At 41.7% G+C, this 21,205-nt stretch overlaps 1 protein-coding gene across 2 annotated transcripts in view; it reads right to left on the bottom strand.

The window, feature by feature from the left end:
- Trpm (transient receptor potential cation channel, subfamily M) overlaps positions 1-21,205 on the bottom strand; it is an 819,353-nt gene that overhangs the window by 109,500 nt on the left and 688,648 nt on the right. For both annotated transcript variants that reach the window (XM_067146725.2, XM_067146726.2), the window contains exon 13: positions 8,843-9,032. In XM_067146725.2, the coding sequence (XP_067002826.1) occupies positions 8,843-9,032 (190 nt within the window). The remainder of the gene's footprint in view (positions 1-8,842; positions 9,033-21,205) is intronic.

Below are 21,205 nucleotides of genomic sequence, written 5' to 3' on the forward strand. Positions count from 1 at the left end.
AGTGATGGAACCAACTAGAGGGAAAAATATCCTGGACGTGGTGCTGGTAAAACCAGATGAGCTCTATAGAGAACCAAAGTAATAGATAGCATTAGTGATCATGAAGCTGTTTTTGTCATAGTTAAAAATAAATGTGTTAGAAAGGAAGGTCTTAAAAGTAGGACTATTAGGCAGTACCATATGGCTGATAAAGCAGGCATGAGGCGGTTTTTAAAAAGTAACTATGATCGGTGGAAAACGGTAAATAAAAATGTAAACAGTCTCTGGGATGGGTTTAAAGCAATTGTTGAGGAATGTGAAAACAGATTTGTACCTTTAAAGGTGGTAAAAAATGGTAAAGACCTACCTTATTATAACAGAGAAATAAAGAGACTAAGAAGGAGGTGCAGATTGGAAAGAAATAGAGTCAGAAATGGCTGTGGAAGTAAGGAGAAATTGAACGAACTTACTAGGAAACTGAGTCTAGCAAAGAAGGCAGCTAAGAATGAGATGATGGCAAGCATAATTGGCAGTCATACAAATTTTTTGTGATAAATGGAAGGGTTTGTATAGGTATTTTAAGGCAGAAACAGGTTCCAAGAAGGACATTCCAGGAATAATTAATGAACAAGGGGAGTGTGTATGTGAGGATCATCAAAAGGCAGAAGTATTCAGTCAGCAGTATGTAAAGATTGTTGGTTAGAAGGATAATATCCAGATAGAGGAGGAGATTAATGCTAAAGAAGTTTTAAAATTTACATATGATAACAATGACATTTACAATAAGATACAAAAGTTGAAAACTAGAAAAGCGGCTGGAATTGATCAGATTTCTGGGGATATACTAAAGACAATGGGTTGGGATATAGTACCATATCTGAAGTACTTATTTGATTATTGTTTGCTTGAAGGAGCTATACCAAATGAATGGAGAGTTGCTATAGTAGCCCCTGTGTATAAAGGAAAGGGTGATAGACATAAAGCTGAAAATTACAGGCCAGTAAGTTTGACATGCATTGTATGTAAGATTTGGGAAGGCATTCTTTCTGATTATATTAGACATGTTTGTGAAATTAATAACTGGTTCAATTGAAGGCAGTTTGATTTTAGGAAAGGTTATTCCACTGGAGCTCAACTTGTAGGATTCCAGCAAGACATAGCAGATATCTTGGATTAAGGAGGTCAAATAGACATTGATTGATGCGATTGACCTGTCTAAAGCATTTGATAGGGTGGATCATGGGAGACTGCTGGCAAAAATGAGTGCAATTGGACTAGACAAAAGAGTGACTGAATAGGTTGCTATATTTCTAGAAAATAGATCTCAGAGAATTAGAGTAAGCAAAGCTTTATCTGACCCTGTAATAATTAAGAGGGGAATTCCTCAAGGCAGTATTATTGGACTTTTATGTTTTCTAATATATATATGTATGTTATGAGTAATGAAGTGGAATCAGAGGTAAGGCTTTTTCCAGATGATGTTATTCTCTGTAGAGTAATAAATAAGTTACAAGATTATGAACAACTGCAACGTGACCTTGATAATGTTGTGAGGTGGACAGCAGGCAACGGTATGTTGATAAACAGGGTTAAAAGTCAGGTTGTGAGTTTCACAAATAGGAAAAGTCCTCTCAGTTTTAATTACTGCATTGATGGGGTGAAAGTTCCTGTTGGGGATCATTGTAAGTATCTAGGTGTTAATATAAGGAAAGATCTTCATTGGGGTAATCACAAAAATGGGATTGTAAATAAGGGTACAGACCTCTGCACTTGGTTATGAGGGTGTTTAGGGGTTGTAGTAAAGATGTAAAGGAGAGGGCATATAAGTCTCTGGTAAGACCCCAACTAGAGTATGGTTCCAGTGTATGGGACCCTCACCAGGATTACTTGATTCGAGAACTCGATAAAATGCAAAGAAAAGCAGCTCGACATGTTCTGGGTGATTTCCGACAAAAGAGTAGCGTTACAATAATGTTGCAAAGTTTGGGCTGGGAAGAATTGGGAGAAAGAAGACGAGCTGCTCGACTAAGTGGTATGTTCCGATCTGTCAGCAGAGAGATGGCGTGGAATGATATTGGTAGACGAATAAGTTTGAGTGGCGTCATTAAAAGTAGGAAAGATCACAATATGAAGATAAAGTTGGAATTCAAGAGGACAAATTGGGGAAAATATTCATTTATAGAAAGGGGAGTTAGGGATTGGAATAACTTACCAAGGGAGATGTTCAATAAATTTCCAATATCTCTGAAAACATTTAAGAACAGGCTAGGAAAACAACAGTAGGGAATCTGTCACCTGGGCAACTGCCCTAAATGCAGATCAGTACTGATAACTGAACTAGCTTCGGCCTTGGCTGGCCATCACCAGCCATAATACAAAACTATACAAACACATCTAACAACTAAAACAAACGTACAAACACACACACACACATATACAATATTAAATAGAAGGAAGGATCCACCTTTCAATACTCCGTTGTTAAGTTGAACCAAATAGAAGTTTCAACGTGTTCATTTGGGACCGGTTTCAACACATTTGAAGTGTCATCATCAGCCAATTAGCAAGGCAGTGCAAAAATTATGTCATAAAAATCTAAAAACAACTAACACAAGCATCACAGGCAAAAAATTAACACTATTTCATGCGAAGCAATTTGAGTTGATGTTCATAACACAATGATCACAGTCAAAAGAGTAAAAAAGAACACCACTGTTTCATGCTGAAACAAATCTAGTTGAAGTTCATAAGCAGGTCTAATGCGATCCTGCTATGCTGCATTCACATATGAAGACGTATGAAGATGTTGTATTTGAGATCGATAACGAGTTAAAGGTTTTATTCTAATATGCAGACTTGAAGGATAACTCGTTATGAAATTCAATATGTTCTAGTGCATTATCTAATTATTTTTCCCTTACCTCAGTTCTTAGCGTTAGTACATTGAGCGTTGCTATTGTGATTGCCTGTTGTGCCCGTTTTGTTTTTCATTTGGTTGGTTCATGTATTTTATTGAGGAGGCATGTCCCACCAGTTTACGCGTTTGTTGTTTACGAGTATTTTGGTATTCTACTTTTACTAATGTGCCCTGAGGAAAGCCATTCATCATCTGGGATTGTGACGCTACAGCAGAGATGTGGGGTCACGACACTCAGAAGTGAGTAAATCAATTTTTACCTTCACCTCTTTCCTCTCATGCTCTCTGCCTGTCTCTTATCTCGTGAGGTCTGAGGTGATGAAGCAGTCTTTACTTGTTAATTTGATTGCGTTTTACAGGATGTCTTGCTCTCCATACTGCTGTTCGAGTGTATGCTGTACATTGCTTTAGTTTACTGTTCTTTGAAGCCCAGTTTTTGTAGAAAGCCTTTTAATTTGGTGTCCATTTCACTGAATTATTTGCTCTTTGTTTTATTTTATTTATTTAATCCAAGCCAGGACATTCCAGGTTTGCCAAATGGCACAGAATAGGACACAGTAAAAATGTTGAGAAAGGATTATTCATTTCTGAACAAATAAATGAGACTAAACAACTGACCATTTTAAATGCCATGAACTTCATATAAATAATGTATAATGTCAAAGAATTAAGATGCAGTATTCCATTATTGAGACAACTATCTTATCTTGCAAATTTCTTGAAAGTTAATATTTTTGTCGCCATATCATGGAAGATTTCGGAATATACCCCTCGCGCCAAAGAAGAGTCCAGTCACAATAATATTCTGAAGACTCAAGGAAGAAAGGGATGGTTGGTTGATAAATTGTCTTTTTCTCATTGTTCACATCAGCCGGCTAAGAGATTTAAGATTCAAAGCGTCATACGGTTGGATCAATAAATTTGGCTTCATTCATCCGTCTATCGATTGCTACTACAATCAATCCTGCGGGTGCTGCATCCACTGGCGATGCACTGGACTTCTTTGTACACTTCCAGATTTTTGAGATGGAGAGCATTAGCAATTATGTTCCTGATGATATTATGGAGTTTAATTCTAAGCAGTTCTCCTTGAGGACAACTCCCTAGCACATGCCTTTCCTTTCCCTGCATCCTCCAGTCGCTTAATTTGATCTTACATTTTTGTGAGCGTTTTCTTTCTGCTCTTGTGTTTTTTATCTTATCCTCTAGTGGGTGCTGGTAAAGGCATACTCGGTTCGCCCAGAAGGACATGGGTTCGAATCCCCGTCAGGAAGTCGTAAAATTTAAGAAACATGATTTCCACTTCCGGAGGTGCATGTGGCCCTGAGGTTCACTAAGCTTACACCAAAAATGAGAACCAGGTTAATTCCTGGGGGCAGAGGGCAAAGCTAACCACTCTACCCCATCAAGTGCCGAGGTTACGGATAGTGGAAGCCTTTACCTTCCATCCCTCCAAGGGCCTTCATGACCTGTACGGAGATGTTTTTTTTTTTTTACTTTATCCTATAGTATGTAGTATCTTTTGATTACCTTCTTTGTATTTTTCATTTTCCATTCCCAGTTTTCTAGGTCGGGTTGTGAATCAAGGACCTCCACAGTTTTCTGTTTTTCGCAGTTTCCCCATGATGAGAACAGCAGGAACTGCACGTCAATTTCGGGAGATGCCCTAACTGTTTCTGAGGGTTCGACTCAATCTCCATTTATAGGCTATTAGTACGATGGATGCACATACCTAGTGCTAGGACTTTTTCAGGCTGCCCCTACCATGAAGTGCAGACGCTGGTAGATGGATTTTTGTGGTATTATATCCACCAAGGCCTTCCTAAAGAGACACTGGACTCTTTAGACTGTACTCGTATTTATTCGTGAGCCCAGGGTTGCCTCTTCTGCCATTTCCACTGTACCAAAGTCCACCTTCTCTGCCATTGAGGTGTTCACTCGTAACCCTGAACTGGGACCCTTACACCGGGTTAGTGTGCTCTGGGGGCATCACTCCTAGTGTAGGGCTGCCTACCTGTTACCTACTTTAATTTACTTTCTTACTACTTTTAAATGTCTGCAGACTGTACTAGGATTCGATCCCATTGGCTGAATGGTCAGCATTCTCAGAGTGAGCCAAGTTTGATTTCCAGCCAGGTGGATGATTTTAGCCACACCTGGGGTGTTTGTGTTCATCGTCACTTACACAGTACGAAAACACACAATAGTGTATATATCCCTCCACGTAGGGTGGCATCGAAAAGGTCATCCAGCCATAAAAGTGGGCTTAATCCGAGTCTTAGTCTGGTCCATGCCTTCATTTTTCGAAGTGTGGTATCCCTCCCACATTTTCCCTATGAGTAGTATTAATATAGAATGGTTGCTCAGTTGTACTTCCTCTTAAAACAGTAATCAGCACCACTGCTACCACCACAAAGCCAGAAACTTAATGCCAAGTGTTGGGTGGCAGGAAATAACCTGGAACCATGATAAGGACAATGGCTTGGAAAGAAGAGCCCATTCAGGAGCAGGCAAGGGATGATGGTCCCTCAGAGGAGGAAATGCCTCTGAAATCCATGAATTAGTGTCTGTACCCCAAGTTAGGGGCAACTACAAGGATGTCTGCTCTCCAGGTTAGGAGCGGCCTTTTTGATACCATGGAAGGCTGGTGTCAGTATGGATGTATCGTCACAAAACTTTGCTCTCCAAAATTACCTACAGACCCACGCAAAGCCTGGAAACTGCTCCAGATGAAGATGACAGTAGATTTACCAATACAACAATTTCCAGCATCATGGCATCTCCCAAAACTGTAAAAGTAGCTAGGTAGTAAATGCATTATTATTATTATTATTATTATTATTATTATTATTATGGATGCGATGACGGTTTTGTTTGGGTACAGACTGGGGGAATCACTATTGTAAGCTGTTATTTTACACCAAATGAATCTGTTTCCAACTTTCAGATGAAACTTGATGGTCTTGAGGATGTAATACGCAGAATGGAAAACAAACTAGTGGTCGCTGGTGACGTAAATGCTCAAGCGTTGGAATGGGGCATGCCACAAACAGACTCCAGAGGACGTTGTATAATGGAGATGGTAGCCAGAACAGGTTTAGTGGTCAACAACATTGGAAATGTGCCAACATTTCGACGGCCAGGATGTCAGGAAACAATACCGGATGTAACCTTCTCATCAGAGGATATTATGCCTAAGATTTGCGAATGGAAAGCGACCGAGAACTACACGGGGAGCGATCATCAATATATCATCTTTCGAATGCTCCAAGAATCTCCTCAAGAAAGAAACATCTTGCGCAGGTCAGCACGGTGGAACATAGCCGGTATTGACAAGGAAAAGTTCATTGATGTAATTCGGAATGGAATGGACAACATAACTGAAAAATGTTTTGCTCGTAGAGGGAAAGAAGCAGCTGGTATATGTGTTGAACTCACTATGCAGCTAATCCATCAAGCATGCAACGCCTCAATGTCCCGAAGGAGACCGCGAAACAGCAAGCGCCCAGCGCACTGGTGGACTGAAGAGCTTGCTGAACTGAGAAAGAATTGTCTGCGACTTCGACACAGGGCTCAGAGGATGAGAGGCAGTCAAGAGAATACCTCAGTCACAGCGGAGTACAAGTCAGCGAAGAAGGAACTCCGTAATGCAATCAGAAAAAGTAAAGCCGATAAATGGTGGGCACTGGCTAAAGAAGTAGAAGATGATCCATGGGGACAAGGTTATAAGATTGTCATGAAGAAACTCGGGACATTTTCAACCCCGAGTGCGGATCCGCAAACAATTAAACAAATTGTGGATACACTATTCCCAGACCATCTAGAGAGGATTGACTGTGACGATGAGAAAGAACTGGATGATATACCCCTCTTTACTGTAGAAGAGCTGAATAGAGCTATTAGCTCTCTTAGAAACAAGAAAACTCCAGGACCAGATGGTATACCTGCAGAAGTGCTAAAGATAATAGCAGAACTATGCCCAGAACTGTTGCTGAATATGTACAATCATTGCCTGCAAACGGGTGTTTTTAGTCCCTGATGGAAAATGGCTCGTTTGGTTCTGATCAGCAAAGGAAAACTTGGTGGTTATAGACCTTTATGTATGCTGGACACAGCTGGAAAAGGCCTGGAGAAACTTCTGCAGCCCAGAATCCTCTCAGCAGTTCAACTAGCAGGGGATCTATCTGTTTGCCAACATGGATTTCGGAGAGGACACTCGACGCTAGATGCAGTGTGGGAGGTGGTGAATACAGCAGAAAGGGCACAAACGGGCAACCATCATTCCCGTAAATTGACACTTCTTGTGACCCTGGATGTGAAGAATGCCTTCAATTCGGCAAGATGGAGCAACATGTTGGTAGCTCTTGAAGAAACTTTCAAGCTACCACAATATCTTATGTGCATAATGAGAGATTACTTCAAAGATCGCACTCTGTTGTATGATACGGAAGATGGAGAAAAGACAAAGTGTCTAACGGCTGGTGCAGCGCAGGGATCGATCCTTGGTCCAGATCTTTGGAACATAATGTATGATGGCTCGTTACGTGTGGAGATGCCAGAGGACACGAAGCTTGTGGGCTAAGCTTATGATGTGGCCGCCTTGATAGTAGCTCGTAATGTTGAAATGGCTCAAATTAAACTGAACCAGGTGATGCGGCGCATAAAAGAATGGATGATGAGCCACAGTCTAACATTAGCCGAGCACAAAACGGAGATAGTTCTTCTGACGAGGAAAAGGATCGAAACTCTTGTACCAATGACTGTTGGAGAGTTAGTGATAGAAACATCTGCGAGCACAAAATATCTAGGAGTGACACTTGACTCCAAGCTCACATTCTGGACTCATATTCAGAGAGTGACAGACAAGGCAGTAAAATACATGACTGCACTTAGCAGACTAATGGGAAATATTAAAGGTCCGAAATCCAGTAGACGACGTCTTCTCATGTAGACGGTTCAGTCAGTGCTTCTATATGGTTCTGAAATCTGGGCTGAATCCTTGAGATTTGCTTGGTATCAGAGAAGGATAGCTGCCGTACAACGGAGAGCGGCTTTACGTATTGCATGTGCATACCGCACTGTTTCTGAACCGGCAATCCTCACGGTGGCAGCAATAGCCCCAATAGATCTACTCGCATTGGAGCGGCATGAAATCTTGTGTACCAAAGGAGAGCTGGGAAAGAAATGTGCAAAGAAGCGCGCCTTCAGTCAACTGATGAGGCGATGGCAACTCAGATGGGAAAGTGACCCTCGAGGCAAATGGACCAAGCGACTGATACCACGCTTGGATATCTGGGTTGAAAGGGCCCATGGTGAAGTAAATTACTACCTCACGCAGCTTCTAACAGGACATGGATATTTCCAGAAATTCCTGCATAAAGTGGGCAGAGCGAGTGACGCAGCATGCATATACTGCGATGATATTGACGACGTATATCACACCTTTTTTGTATGCGGCCATTGGACAATTCAGAGAAGATGTGTGGAAACTGAACTAGGAGAATTGACAACAGATAATGTTATTTCGGTGATGCTGCGAAACCAGGAATCCTGGGATCGCGTGGCAGTACATGTGGAGGACATCCTTCGTCAGAAGAAGAAGGATTTGGAAGCACACGAACGTTCATAAAGGAGAAATGAAGAAAGAAGACGTCTGAAAGACAAAGCATGATATCACCCTGAAGTAATGCGAGAGCGGTTCCGGGGTGATGACTCACATCGTGGGAAAAGGGTGTGTGGTTTTTAGTGGGTAAGAATCCCACACACTTGTGGAGTGCGGACCCTTCACAAGTGTCTTTCTGAAGATTTTCCACAATCCCTCGCAAAAAAAATAATAATTATTATTATTATTATTATTATTATTATTATTATTATTATTATTATTATTATTATTATTTTTAGCATAAGGAGATCAGTACAAATGAGTAGGAAACAGGAAGTACTCACCAATATTTTCAAACTCCTTGCTGTAATTCCTGAGTTCTTCATATATCTCAGTCTCCAGGTCATCCTCAGCTGCCTCGTGTGCCATCGCCTTGTAGAGCTTGCAGGCAACTAGTGACTTGGCTAGTGCTTCCTCCCCGTGCTGCCACATGAGCAGGGCCATCTGCTGCCGTTTCGTGAGCACCGCCCAGATCTTGAAAGTAGGTATTGGCATCTCGTTAGACTACCAGCACTCAGGTAACATACACGGACACCTCATGTGTCCAATTTTACAGGAGAAGCAAAACAACTGCTTTTCTTTAGGCTTCAAAATCTCTCTCCATTGGTTTATTGATAACATCTTAGAAATAGGCACACACTGACAAGGGCTACAAAGGGCGTGAAAATAAAAGATTCCGTTGGTCTCAAATGCTCTGATACTATTGGGGTCAGAAAAGAACAAGAGTTGACCAAATGAGGTGGGATAGGATAGATGAAAGTGAGCAGCCTGGCACAAGTAACTGGAAGCAATGCCAGGACTCAGCTAGGGCTCCATAGTCACCAATCCATGCTCATCCCCTTTTAGTCACCTCTTATGACAGGCAGGGGATACCCATCCACAGGGTGTTGACTATATGGTCTAGTAGGGTTGCCTGGCCAGACATGAGTAAACCTACTGTATCTAGTTTATTTGCACACCTTCAGATACCTCCAAGCTAGGACAGAGTAAAACCATCAATGTAGTCTGGCCTGTTGCCTCGTCATTCTTGATGAGAATAAGTCGAGAGGCCATGCAGTAGTCTCTTAAATCTCGTGTTCATAGGTAATGCACTGACATGCCAAAAGTAATATTTAAAGGTGGCATCACCATACAGTTAAGATCTTTGAGAGGATATTAGAGGGAAGACTGAGGACGAAAGTAGAAAAGGAAATGGAGGAAGAGATAGAACAACTTTTGATCTAATTTTTGTGTAACCAGTATTTCAGGGGTTACACAAACACAAATAAAGGAAGGAAAGCAAACCAAATTACAAGGTACCTAAACACTACACACACCATAATCATGTGAAGAACAGTGACAAAAACAGCAGAAGTAAATATCAGTGAGGGCAACTTGACGATAACAAACAAGGAACATAGGACGGTACTGGGAACCTACCAGGGGCACGGATACGTCTAGGTTGCAGTTTTCGGAAAAATCAGCGGTGATCTTTGATTTTCAAAATATTATTTATCAAATGGACTTTACTAAAACAAATAAATTACGAACAGTTTCAGTCAATACGGATACAGCTTTTGTAAAATACAGATACATGTTCTTAGAGACACACAACTCCTCGACAAGCAAATACGATACATCAAATTACAAACCAAATTGGCAATACAATCTTGAAGGTAAAAGCAAACACAATAAAGTATTACAAATTATAGTGAATTATAGTGGCAATTAGGGCAATCTCCTGTGCTACACCAACAAAAACAAAATGCAACTTAAAATCGGACAGAAAACAACAGCGCTTACCCTAAGGCAGCCCATTCTGGGACCGAGGTGACGTTCACGATGTCAAAGCTACGGCAGGCTCGGCAGGCCAAGACCAAGAAGGCTCAGAGACTTCAGACCTAACGAAAAGCTGCCTAGCCCCTTTTAAAGGGAAATATGGCCTTGGAGTAGCCAATTAGAACACAGGAGCTTGCCCGAATTGACCAATCACAACTCTTTCTTTGGTTGCGACGTTTAAATTACTTTCTCGAACACATACGATCGCGAATCTTCCATTTCCAGAATAGTAAGAACATATTTCTAGAATGCATAACTAACAAAGGCCAACACACCCTGTTCAAAAATCTGCGTCACAAACTTTCTGGACTGTTCCAGTTAATATAGAAAAATTAATCTACTAGTTACCACCAACCTATGTAGAACAATATTTCTTACACTGTACAGGTTAGGTAGCAGAAAGGAATACAAATAAAATATTCTAGCACAACACTCCAGATCATAAAGTAAGTACTACTTATAAAGATTTACAAATAAAATCTTCTACAAACACTTTCCACTTCACATATATTCTACACCTGTGTCATTTTGCATTAATGAATATAATGGAAAAAAGATGGGAGTTCAGGAAGGATTTAGTGATGACATTTATAGACATTAAGAAGGCATACGACAGTGTACTACGGCAACTGGTCTGGGACGTATTGATAAAAAATCAAGCAGTTAGAACAGGAGTATAAATGATCAAAGCCATGTATGAAAAGTGTGTACGTAGTGTGAAGACTAAAACTGGTTCAATGTAGAAACAGGACTTCAACAAGGAAGCGTATTATCCCCTCAACTCTTCATCACACTCATGGACGAAATCCACAAGAGTGTACAGTACAACAAAAAATGGGAACCCTTACTCTTTAATGACGACAGAGTAATATGGGGAGAAGATGAAATGGAAGTACAAGAACAAGTTACTGTATGGAATCAGAAGTGCGGAGAAGAGTAAGACACTAGTGATGATGAAAGGTAATAGAGAAGGTAGACGGAATATTGAAGTAAAGGGAAGACAATTAGAAGTTGTGAAAAGCCTCAAATATTTGGCGAGAATACTTGCAGGAGATGGGAAATTAAATGAAGAAATTGGAAAGAGAATCCAACTAGCCAATAGGTTTTACCAATGTGTGAGAGTTGTAGTATATGGAGAAGAAAGACGTAGCAATGATGAGAATGTGTGAGGCAAAATGGAAGGGGAAAGGTCAAAAAGAATTGAAGAAAGGGTATAGATTATATTGGAGTGGAGGGAAGAAGGCAACAAATGGTGTTGGTGTTATATTGATCAGTGACAGGATAACTAAAGTTAGACTTGGACTTGAGAGTGGAATCAAGGATTTCATACAGGCTTATGCACCCCATTCGGATAATGCAGATGAATGTTTAGAAGAGTTTCTAGAGGAACTGGAAAGTTGTATTGAAGACAAAGAGGTTGTAATGATGGAAGATATGAATCCACATGTTGAAAGAGACAGACAGGGAAAAGAAGAGATAATTGGCCCCTACAGTTATGGAAACCAAGATGAAGAAGGAGATTTGGTAATAGATTTTTGCAGAAGGAATGGATTAATTGGTGGCAATACGAGCTTTAGAAAAAAGAACTCACAAAATATAACTAGATATGGCTGGGGAGATACAAAGACAATGACTGATCTTATTCTGCTGGAAAAGGAGAAACGTAGACAACTGGAAGATGTGACAGCAATGCCAAGAGCAGATTTCGAAAGAAACCATAAAGTGGTGGTAGCCAAATTAAGACTTGGTAAAATAACAAAGTAATAGAAAAAAGGGAAAGAAAGTAAAAAGAGATTGAAGTTAAAAGAGGAAGAAATAAGGGAGAAGTTTCAAGAGGATCTGAAGAAAGAAATTCCCAAAGAAGACGTGAACAGTGTGGAAGAGAAATGGACATGTTTCAGAAATGGATTTGTAAAGTGTGCAGTAAAAACCTGTGGAAGACTATCAGGGAGAAAAAAAGGAAATGTAGACTCTTTGGTGGAACAGTAGGGTAAAGGAAACAGTTAAAGGGAAACAAATGGCTTGGAGGAAGTGGATAGGCAGCAATAGTACAGACAACTGGCAGAAATATTAAGAAGCCAAAAAGGTATGTCAGAAAATAGTACAAGAAAAGAAACGGAAGAGCTGCGAAAGTTTCACAGAAACTTTACAGGAGGATATAAAGGGAAGTAAAAAGGTTTGGTGAAGAATAGTTAACAAAATAAGGAAGATACAAAATTTGCAAAAACTGAAGCAGGGCAGCTATTGGTGCAAAGAGAAGACATACTAAAAATATGGGAAAAATACTTCTCAGAATTGCTAAATATTAAATACAGTGATGTTGTATGTCCTTCGCGCTCCTAGCTCTGCGCCAGCCAGCACTGCGCACGCCGCAGCTTGGATTATTCGAGACTCTACGAGACGACTCCAGTGTCCTTGCTTGTGACGTCAGTCTGCACTATAAAAGGAGCACCTTGCAGCCACATAGTAAGACTCCCCAGTGTCCAGCACCAGATTACACTGAACGTCGAACACGGAGCTTATCCCTCTTAAACATGTGTCTCGGCCAGGTGGACTGAATTCTGGTTGTATGACGTTTCACCTCAGTTCCCGTTCCTACAGCCACGTCGAGCCCCGATGCCTGTATTCTACACATCCTCAGTCCTCAGTCAGGCTCCGACACCTACATCAGATGCTCTAATAGTGAATATTCATGTCATTTCATGACAAGCCAATGGCATTAACTGCATTATGTTAGTAGGAACTTTCATGGCAAGTTACGCTTATAAAACCGATAGTTTTCGACTATCATGAACTCTACCATTTTACAAACTATCTCATCAAGATAGCTTCGAGTGTACATAAAGTTAATGTGTATAAAGTGTACATTTCTACAGACTCTCAGTCTACTATCAAGATTAATTACTTGCGAATTTACTCAGCTTCAAGAAAAGTTTAAGTTAAATTCATGTATATATCGTATAAAGTCATATTGAAGCAATAAATTTATGTTGTGTTCCAGTATACCTGATTTTGTATACAACACAACAAATTGGCGACGAGGAAAAGTTCTTAGTGTGTGTCGCCAACAAAATGGCGACGAGAAAAAGTTCTTAGTGTTTGTCACCAACAAATTGGCGACGAGGTAAAAACACCGTGCTCCGTGCAACCGCCACATTTCAACAAATTTGGCCACGAAGAAAATCCAACAGGTCTACCGCCACATTTCAACACCATTTGGCAACACGGCACAATCCTCCGTACCTATAGCCACTACACATTGGAACCAGTACAAACTCTGCCAGCGGTTCGCTTTTCTACAGCGCAACTCTCTGCCTCATTCGAACTACGGACAGTCCGCTGACATTTCATAAGCTATCTCTCTCTCTCTCGCAGCACCTGTTCTGCACGCGCCAGCTCGCTTGCTCTCTCTCACTATCAGCCGCTCGAGTGAAGGTCTAGTTAACAACCAGTCTCCGTACACGCTGCTTCGCAAGTTATTTTCTCTCTCACACATCCCAACATGGCAACGACTGAACAATTAGCTGCCGTCTTACAAGCTTTACAACAGCAACAACAGCAATTCATGCAGCAAAAGCAAGCAGCATTGCTTACAGCTATTCAAGCTCTTTCTGCTTCTGCACAGTCCACAGCCGTTCCTCCATTTTCTGCTTTTGACCCAGCCAAAGAAGAATGGTCCATCTATTTTGCCCGCCTCCAGCAACATTTCATATGCCATTCAATCACGGATGAAAAGTGCCAATGTGCTCTCTTTCTCAGTTCCGTTGGAAATTCTACGTGCGAATTACTGCAAAAATTAAGCCCGGAGGAGCAAATCTCCGAAGTGCCTTTTGCGCAGCTCTTAGCTCGTATCAATGAACACTATGCTAGAGACCCACACATCGTAGCCGCTCGCTACAAATTTTTTCAAAGCAGGAAGCAACCGCACCAGACTCATGCCGAGTGGATTGCGGAACTACGTGGTCTAGCCAAGCCCTGCCAGTTTATATGTTCCAAGGACGGTTGTAGCAGATTTGCTCAGTCGGGATATGGTCATTCTCCATACTCCCCAGGACAAAGTTCGTTTCGATGCTGTCAAGAAGAGTAACCCTTCTTTGGAAGACATCCAGCGTATTGCCACAGTATACGAACTAACTACCAAGACTGCTGTGGAAATAGCTACTAAACATGAGGTCGCTCAAGTCTCTGAACCAGCCCGCCAGTCGTCTGCTCCTTTGAACCGCGCAGCCAAGTCGCTCTCTGCCAAGCGTTCTCGCCAGATTCCCTCTTGTTCTTCTACAAGAAAGCCCACTTCTCAGAACACGTCTCAACTCCTGCCTTCCTGCAGAGGATATTTCAAGCATCACAAATGCCATGACTGCCGTTTCTTCAAAGCCACTTGTGATCGCTGTCATAAAGTTGGGCACATCAAGACAGTATGTAAGAGTTCGCTCCGCCCCGTCAAGACTCCTTCAGCACGCCCGCATCGTACACAGCCCCAACAGGACATGGAAATAGATCAGATCAATCTTATTCTTCCTACCACGAATTCTAGCAAGATAATAGTTCCACTCTCTTTCTCTGATCGCTCTATTGATTTTCAGTTAGATAATGGATCACCTGTCTCTATCATTAACCTTGCTACGTATCACGACTTAGGTTCACCTTCGTGCTCTCCGGCTGATATGCAGCTTGTTACGTTTAACAAGAGGAAGATTGACATTAAGGGACAAATCACTCTTCCAGCCAGTTATAAAGGTATTCAGAAGGTCATTCCCTTACTCGTAGTCAACCACTACACCGCATCTAACATTCTTGGCATGGATCTCTTCAATTTATTCGGCTTCCAAATTCATGACAACGTCAATGTAGTCTCTACTTTGCAACCTACCTCCGATGTTACGGATCTCCTAGAGCAATTTCGAGAAGTCTTCGACTCTACGCTCGGCACCGCCAAAGACTACACAGCTCACATACAGCTGAAATCAGGAGCTAAGCCTCGCTTTTTCAAGGCCCGTCCAGTACCACTAGCACTTCAAGACCAAGTTACTAAGGAGTTAGAAAGATGGGTGGAAGCCGGTATAGTGGTACCTGTCACTTCCAGTCAATGGGCTACTCCACTCGTCGTAATTAAGAAACCTGATGGCAATATACGACTTTGTGGTGATTTTCGATCTACAATCAACTCACAGATTGAAACTGACATCTTTCCAATTCCCCGTCCTGAGGACTTATTTCGCCGTTTAGCCGGTGGTTAATTCTTCTCTAAAGTGGATCTTAAAGAAGCCTATCTATAGCTACTTTTAAATGAAGAATCCAAGCAATTTCTCATCCTCAATACTCCTCTTGGACTGTTCCAGCTCCAGCATCTCCCTTTCGGCATCTCTTCCTCTGCTGCTATTTTCCAGCGCTATTTAGCACAGCTCATCGCCTCCATTCCCGGTTGTGCTAACTACCTTGATGACATTCTTGTGACTGGCAAAGATCATCAAGAACATCTACATAATCTGCGCCTCCTCCTCACTAAGTTGAAAGAAAATGGCCTCCGAGCGAATCTCGCTAAATGCACCTTCTTTCAACCTCAAGTTCACTACCTAGGACATATCCTCGATAAAAACGGCATTCAATCTAGTGAACGGAATGTCTCGGCGATTGTCAGCATGTCTGCACCGCAGAACATCAAGCAGCTCCAATCCTTCATAGGCAAAGCGAACTACTATAACAAGTTCATTCCACACTTCGCTTCAGTTGCAGCTCCATTGAACGCCTTACGCAAGAAAGGTGTTAAATTTCATTGGTCTCAGCACTGCCAACATGATGGCAAACGATCAACAAGGCCTTTGTTCAAGCTGTCAAACTCACTCACTTTCAGCCCGGCAAGCTCCTCACGCTCGCTACAGAGGCCTCTGATTATGGAATCGGCGTCGTTCTCTCCCAGAAGGATCATCACAGACAGGAACGTCCTATAGCTTTCACTTCAAAGACATTCAATGAGCATCAACGTCGTTACTCCCAGATAGAAAAAGAAGCTTTAGCTATCATCTTTGGTATTCGCCGTTTCAATGAATATCTCTATGGCAACCATTTCCTGATCATTACTGATCACAAGCCTCTAGTACACTTATTCCATCCTGGTAATAAGATCCCTGAGCATTCTCTCAGAAAACTTCAAAGATGGTCTGTGTTCCTTTCTGATTATTCCTATAAGATCGCCTATCGTGCCACATCCCAGCATTGTAATGCTGATTCCCTCTCTCGCTTACCAGTAGGTCCTGATACTGCCTTCGATTCTCAAGAATCAGAATGTCTTCAGTTGGACATCGACCTCGAAGACACCATATCCAGCTTTCCCATTGACGCTACCTGCATCGCTAAGGCAACGGATAAGGACAGAACAGTACGTACTTACATCTGCAACGGTTAGCCTCTTCAAAACAAACTTCCTGCCAACCTTGCACCTTATCATCGTCTTCAGCATCGTCTCACGACTCGTGCCGGAGTTATACTCTTGGAAACCGGCACCCTCTTCCGAGTGGTTATCCCACTTAGTCTACGACAACAAGTTCTCACCTTGTTACATCAAAGTCATTGGGGAATATCACGCACCAAGCAACTCGCCCGTCAACACTGCTTTTAGGCCCGGTATTGATGCCGCCATCGAGAAGCTCATCCGCCATTGTGAAGAATGTCAAATTCATCAGAACGCCCCGTCCTCTGACCTCGCTTCATGGCCTCCTGCTACTTCTCCATGGGAACGAGTACACATCGATTTCGCCGGACCTTTTCTCAACTCCATGTGGCTCATCGTGATAGATTCTCTATCTAACTTTCCCTATGCAGTGGACATGACTACTACTACTACTACTACTACTACTACTACTACTACTACTACTACTACTACTACTACTACTACTACTGCTACTGCTGCTGCTACTACTACTACTACTACTACTACTACTACTACTACTACTACTACTACTCGCGTGCTGCTATTGAATGGCTGGCTGGTGTTGTTTAGTGCTCCGCGTATTTGCTTAATTAAGTGGTGTTTTAAAGGCTGTGTATGGTTAAAATATATTGCGATTATAAGTGGAAGTGCTGCCCTTCAGAACGCGGTATTATCTCTTTTTGATGAGCTAAAGAGGCATCCCTTTTCTGACATTTATATTGCTTTAAATGATTTAAGGTTAAGTTTTCAAAGAGAAAAGAGAGTAGAGGTACTGAGAATAGAAATGTCAAATCCAAAGAGGTTGAAATAGACGTAGAAAACCAAAGAGATACTATGTCGGATGAGGAGCTGGACGTAACCATGGAACTACAGAGTACGAAGACAATAAACCAAAGAGTAGGATTAGAAGAGATGCGATTAGAAATTGATAAGTTAGTCAAGCATAGTGAAGACTTATTAGCATTAGTTAAGATGACTCCCAATACCAAAGCGGAGATAAAGAAAGGTATTAAAGAAATGGGACAAATGGCAGAAATAATCCGTAGTCGTTCGTGGGAATGGGAACAATTTGATGTGAATGAAGATCCAAAGGCTAGGAGAGATTTGGAACAGGGCACTACCTCCAGTAAGAAAATAACCCGTGATGTTGGGACACAGGCACAATTCAGTGACAGAGTGCTAGATATAGAGCAGACCCTCTTGGAAGCTATGTGCTTTGACGAGTTTGCGAAGCTATTGGATAAGGAATGGCCTGACTGTATTTACAGTAACACGCACGTCATCTCCGGAAATATAGGGAAATTGACTGATTGGGATATATCAATGGTTGTAAATCCCAAACATCTTACAGAGGAGGATGGAATTATGAGAAGCATGAAGAATCTGCATACAGAAATCTCTGACTTGCTGAACTCTAATCTGGAGGAAGGTAAGACGGAATTCCTGCGCACTGTTACGCAAACCTACACGAGTCGAGGAGGAGAGCGGGAGAAGCTGCGATATGTATATGTAATACCATATTCATTTAATCAACGTGGAGTAAATGACCTGCAGAGCCTGTATTCATGTCTCACCCACTGGAGAGAGATAATTGAGACTCATGCAAGAAAGAAGGTGCTGATAACTATCCCAGATACCCTTGATCGGAATTATATAAGGAAAATCTTGGAATGGATGTTTCGTAAGAGTGATATTGAAATAGGGTGCTTGGAATCGAGTAAAACGCAGGTAAAACAGGCTGTTTCTGTGGGATTAACATCGAAAAAGAAATCCTTAAATGACAATACTCAGGAAACAGTTACGTGCAAAGCTGCGGGAGAAACGTACGCCGAATTGCTTAAAACAGTAAAGGAAGGAGTAAACATCGAAAAAATTGGCGTTAAAATAAAACGAATAAGGAAAACAGCAAAGGATGACCTTATACTTACTGTAGAAGGCAAAGGAAAGGCTGACGTATTACAACGTGAGATAACTAAAAACGTCAAGGAAATAGAGGTTTCAACAAAAAGGAAGGAGACAACAATTCTAGTGTACGGTATGGATCCGGATTTAAATGAAAACTATCTCAGAGCAGCACTCTCCTTAGAAGCTGCTGTCGAAGAATCTCAGATCAATATTACGTCCGTAAGACCAGGGAGGTTCGGAAATCTGAATGCTACCGTAATATTGCCAACGGAACCATCGAAAATACTGTTAAAGAAAAAGAAAATAAATGTGGGATGGGCAACCTGTATGGTGAAGGAAAAAGTTACAGTTGCAAGGTGTTTTAAATGTCTTGGATTTGGACATAAAGCTCCACACTGCGACGTTAAGGATGACTGGTCACGGAACTGTCTAAATTGTGGACAAGAAGGCCATTTGGCGAAGGATTGTGGGAACATTTCGTTTTGCACCATGTGCCAAGTGGAGGGCCACCGCTCAGATCAAATGAAATGCCCTACTTACAGGAAGCTAATATTAGAGGCAAGGAAGTTGAATTTAAACGACCAATAATGGACATACTGCAGGCGAATCTCATGAGGAAATCCGACAGTCATGACATCATGTATGCGACAGCCTTGGAAAAGAAAGTAGACTTAGTGCTTGTTAGCGAGCCAAACAGAAGGCGAGTAGCCGAAGGTGGTTGGTTCACGGACAAAAGATGTGATGTAGCTGCATATTTTTTAAATGATAAGTTGGAGGTGCTAAGCATAAGGGCAGAAGAAGGATATTTGTGTATTCAACTTCAGCAATATCAGATTTATTGTTGCTATATCTCTCCTAACATCCCTTTTGATATTTTCAAAGCTGAAGTAGATGCAATAGTTCAGGACTGCATGGCGTCAGGTATTGAATCTATCATTCTCGGAGACCTAAATGTCAAGTCGCCTCTGTGGGGGGCACCAACTGCAGATCGTAGGGGAGAATATTGGGCAGAATGGATAGCGACCCTAGACTTGGTGGTTCATAACACTGGAATCTTACCAACTTTTTCCAGAGGGAACTCAGAGTCTTTCATAGACGTCACCTGCTCAACGCAGGGTATAGCATCATTCATTGTTGACTGGGAAGTTATGGAAGATGAATCTCTCAGCGACCATCGTTTTATTTACTTTCAAGTTAAGGGATCGAAGAAGCTTAATGATATCATGAAAACGGTGTGGACCTATAATTGGGAAACCTTTAAAATTGCAATCGAGTGGATGTCACAAACTGTAGATACAGTGCAACATACTCTAAAAGATGTAACTGCTGCTCCTAAAGATGCTTGTAGGACCAGCCGATTGAGGGGATCAACAAAATATAAAACACGAGTCCCTTACTGGTGGAACAATGAAATAGACATGCAAAGGAAAGACTGCAATCGCAAGAGACGAATTCTTACAAGATCTAGGAAAAAAATCAGCCAGGTCAACTTAATACCATTAGAAGCTGACTATAAGGCATCAAAGAGGCAACTAATGAAGCTAATAAAGGATTCTAAGAGAAATCTCTGGCAAAAGCTATGCGAAGATCTAGACAGTGATATCTGGGGAGCGGGATATAAGATAGTGACCGGTCGAATAATCAACAGGGTACCAGTTCAGCTCCCAGCTGATAGAAGGAAAGCCATAGCAATGGAGTTGTTCCCTTGTACTAATGACAGACTTGAAACGGAATCAGATTTTTGTGTTGCAGAACCGTTCACTGTGGTTGAGTTACAAGAGGTAGCACGCAATATGAAGACTGGTAAGGCACCAGGTGTAGATGGAATCCCACCAGAAGCCATCAAGTATGCAGTTGAGGTGGCACCTGGTTGGATCTTATCAGTCTTCAATGATTTATTAAAAAAGCGTGAATTCCCCGATGAGTGGAAAGTAGCCAAGCTAGTGCTGTTATTGAAGGCAGGGAAACTATCATTAGATCCATCAGCATACAGGCCACTGTGCTTATTAAACACCTTGAGCAAACTTTACACAGGATTGATTAAAACTAGACTGGAGAAAGAACTTGAACAACAGGGAGGACTTTCTTCGAACCAGTTTGGATTTAGAAAGGGTAGAACCACAACCCAAGCTATTGAGAGGGTGATTCAAATACAGGCAGAAAGCAGTGAGAAATGGGCTGCCTTGATAATGCTAGATGTCAAAAATGCTTTTAACACTGCTTCTTGGAGCATTATTTTGAGAGAACTTCGTAGGATGAACATTTCTCAGTATCTACAACAAATAATCGTTAAGTACTTCAAAGGACGAAGAATACGATTTCATGATATAGAAGATCTTGAAATGAGTGCTGGCGTTCCACAGGGATCTGTCCTAGGACCCACCTTGTGGAACATGCTATATGATGGTGTCTTACGCCTGGAGCTGACAAAAGGGACAACATCTATTGGTTATGCAGATGACCTTGCAATAGTGGTAATAGCAGAGAATGTAGAAGA

The sequence above is a fragment of the Anabrus simplex genome, chromosome 5 (genome assembly GCF_040414725.1).
Source record: "Anabrus simplex isolate iqAnaSimp1 chromosome 5, ASM4041472v1, whole genome shotgun sequence".
NCBI lineage: Eukaryota > Metazoa > Arthropoda > Insecta > Orthoptera > Tettigoniidae > Anabrus > Anabrus simplex.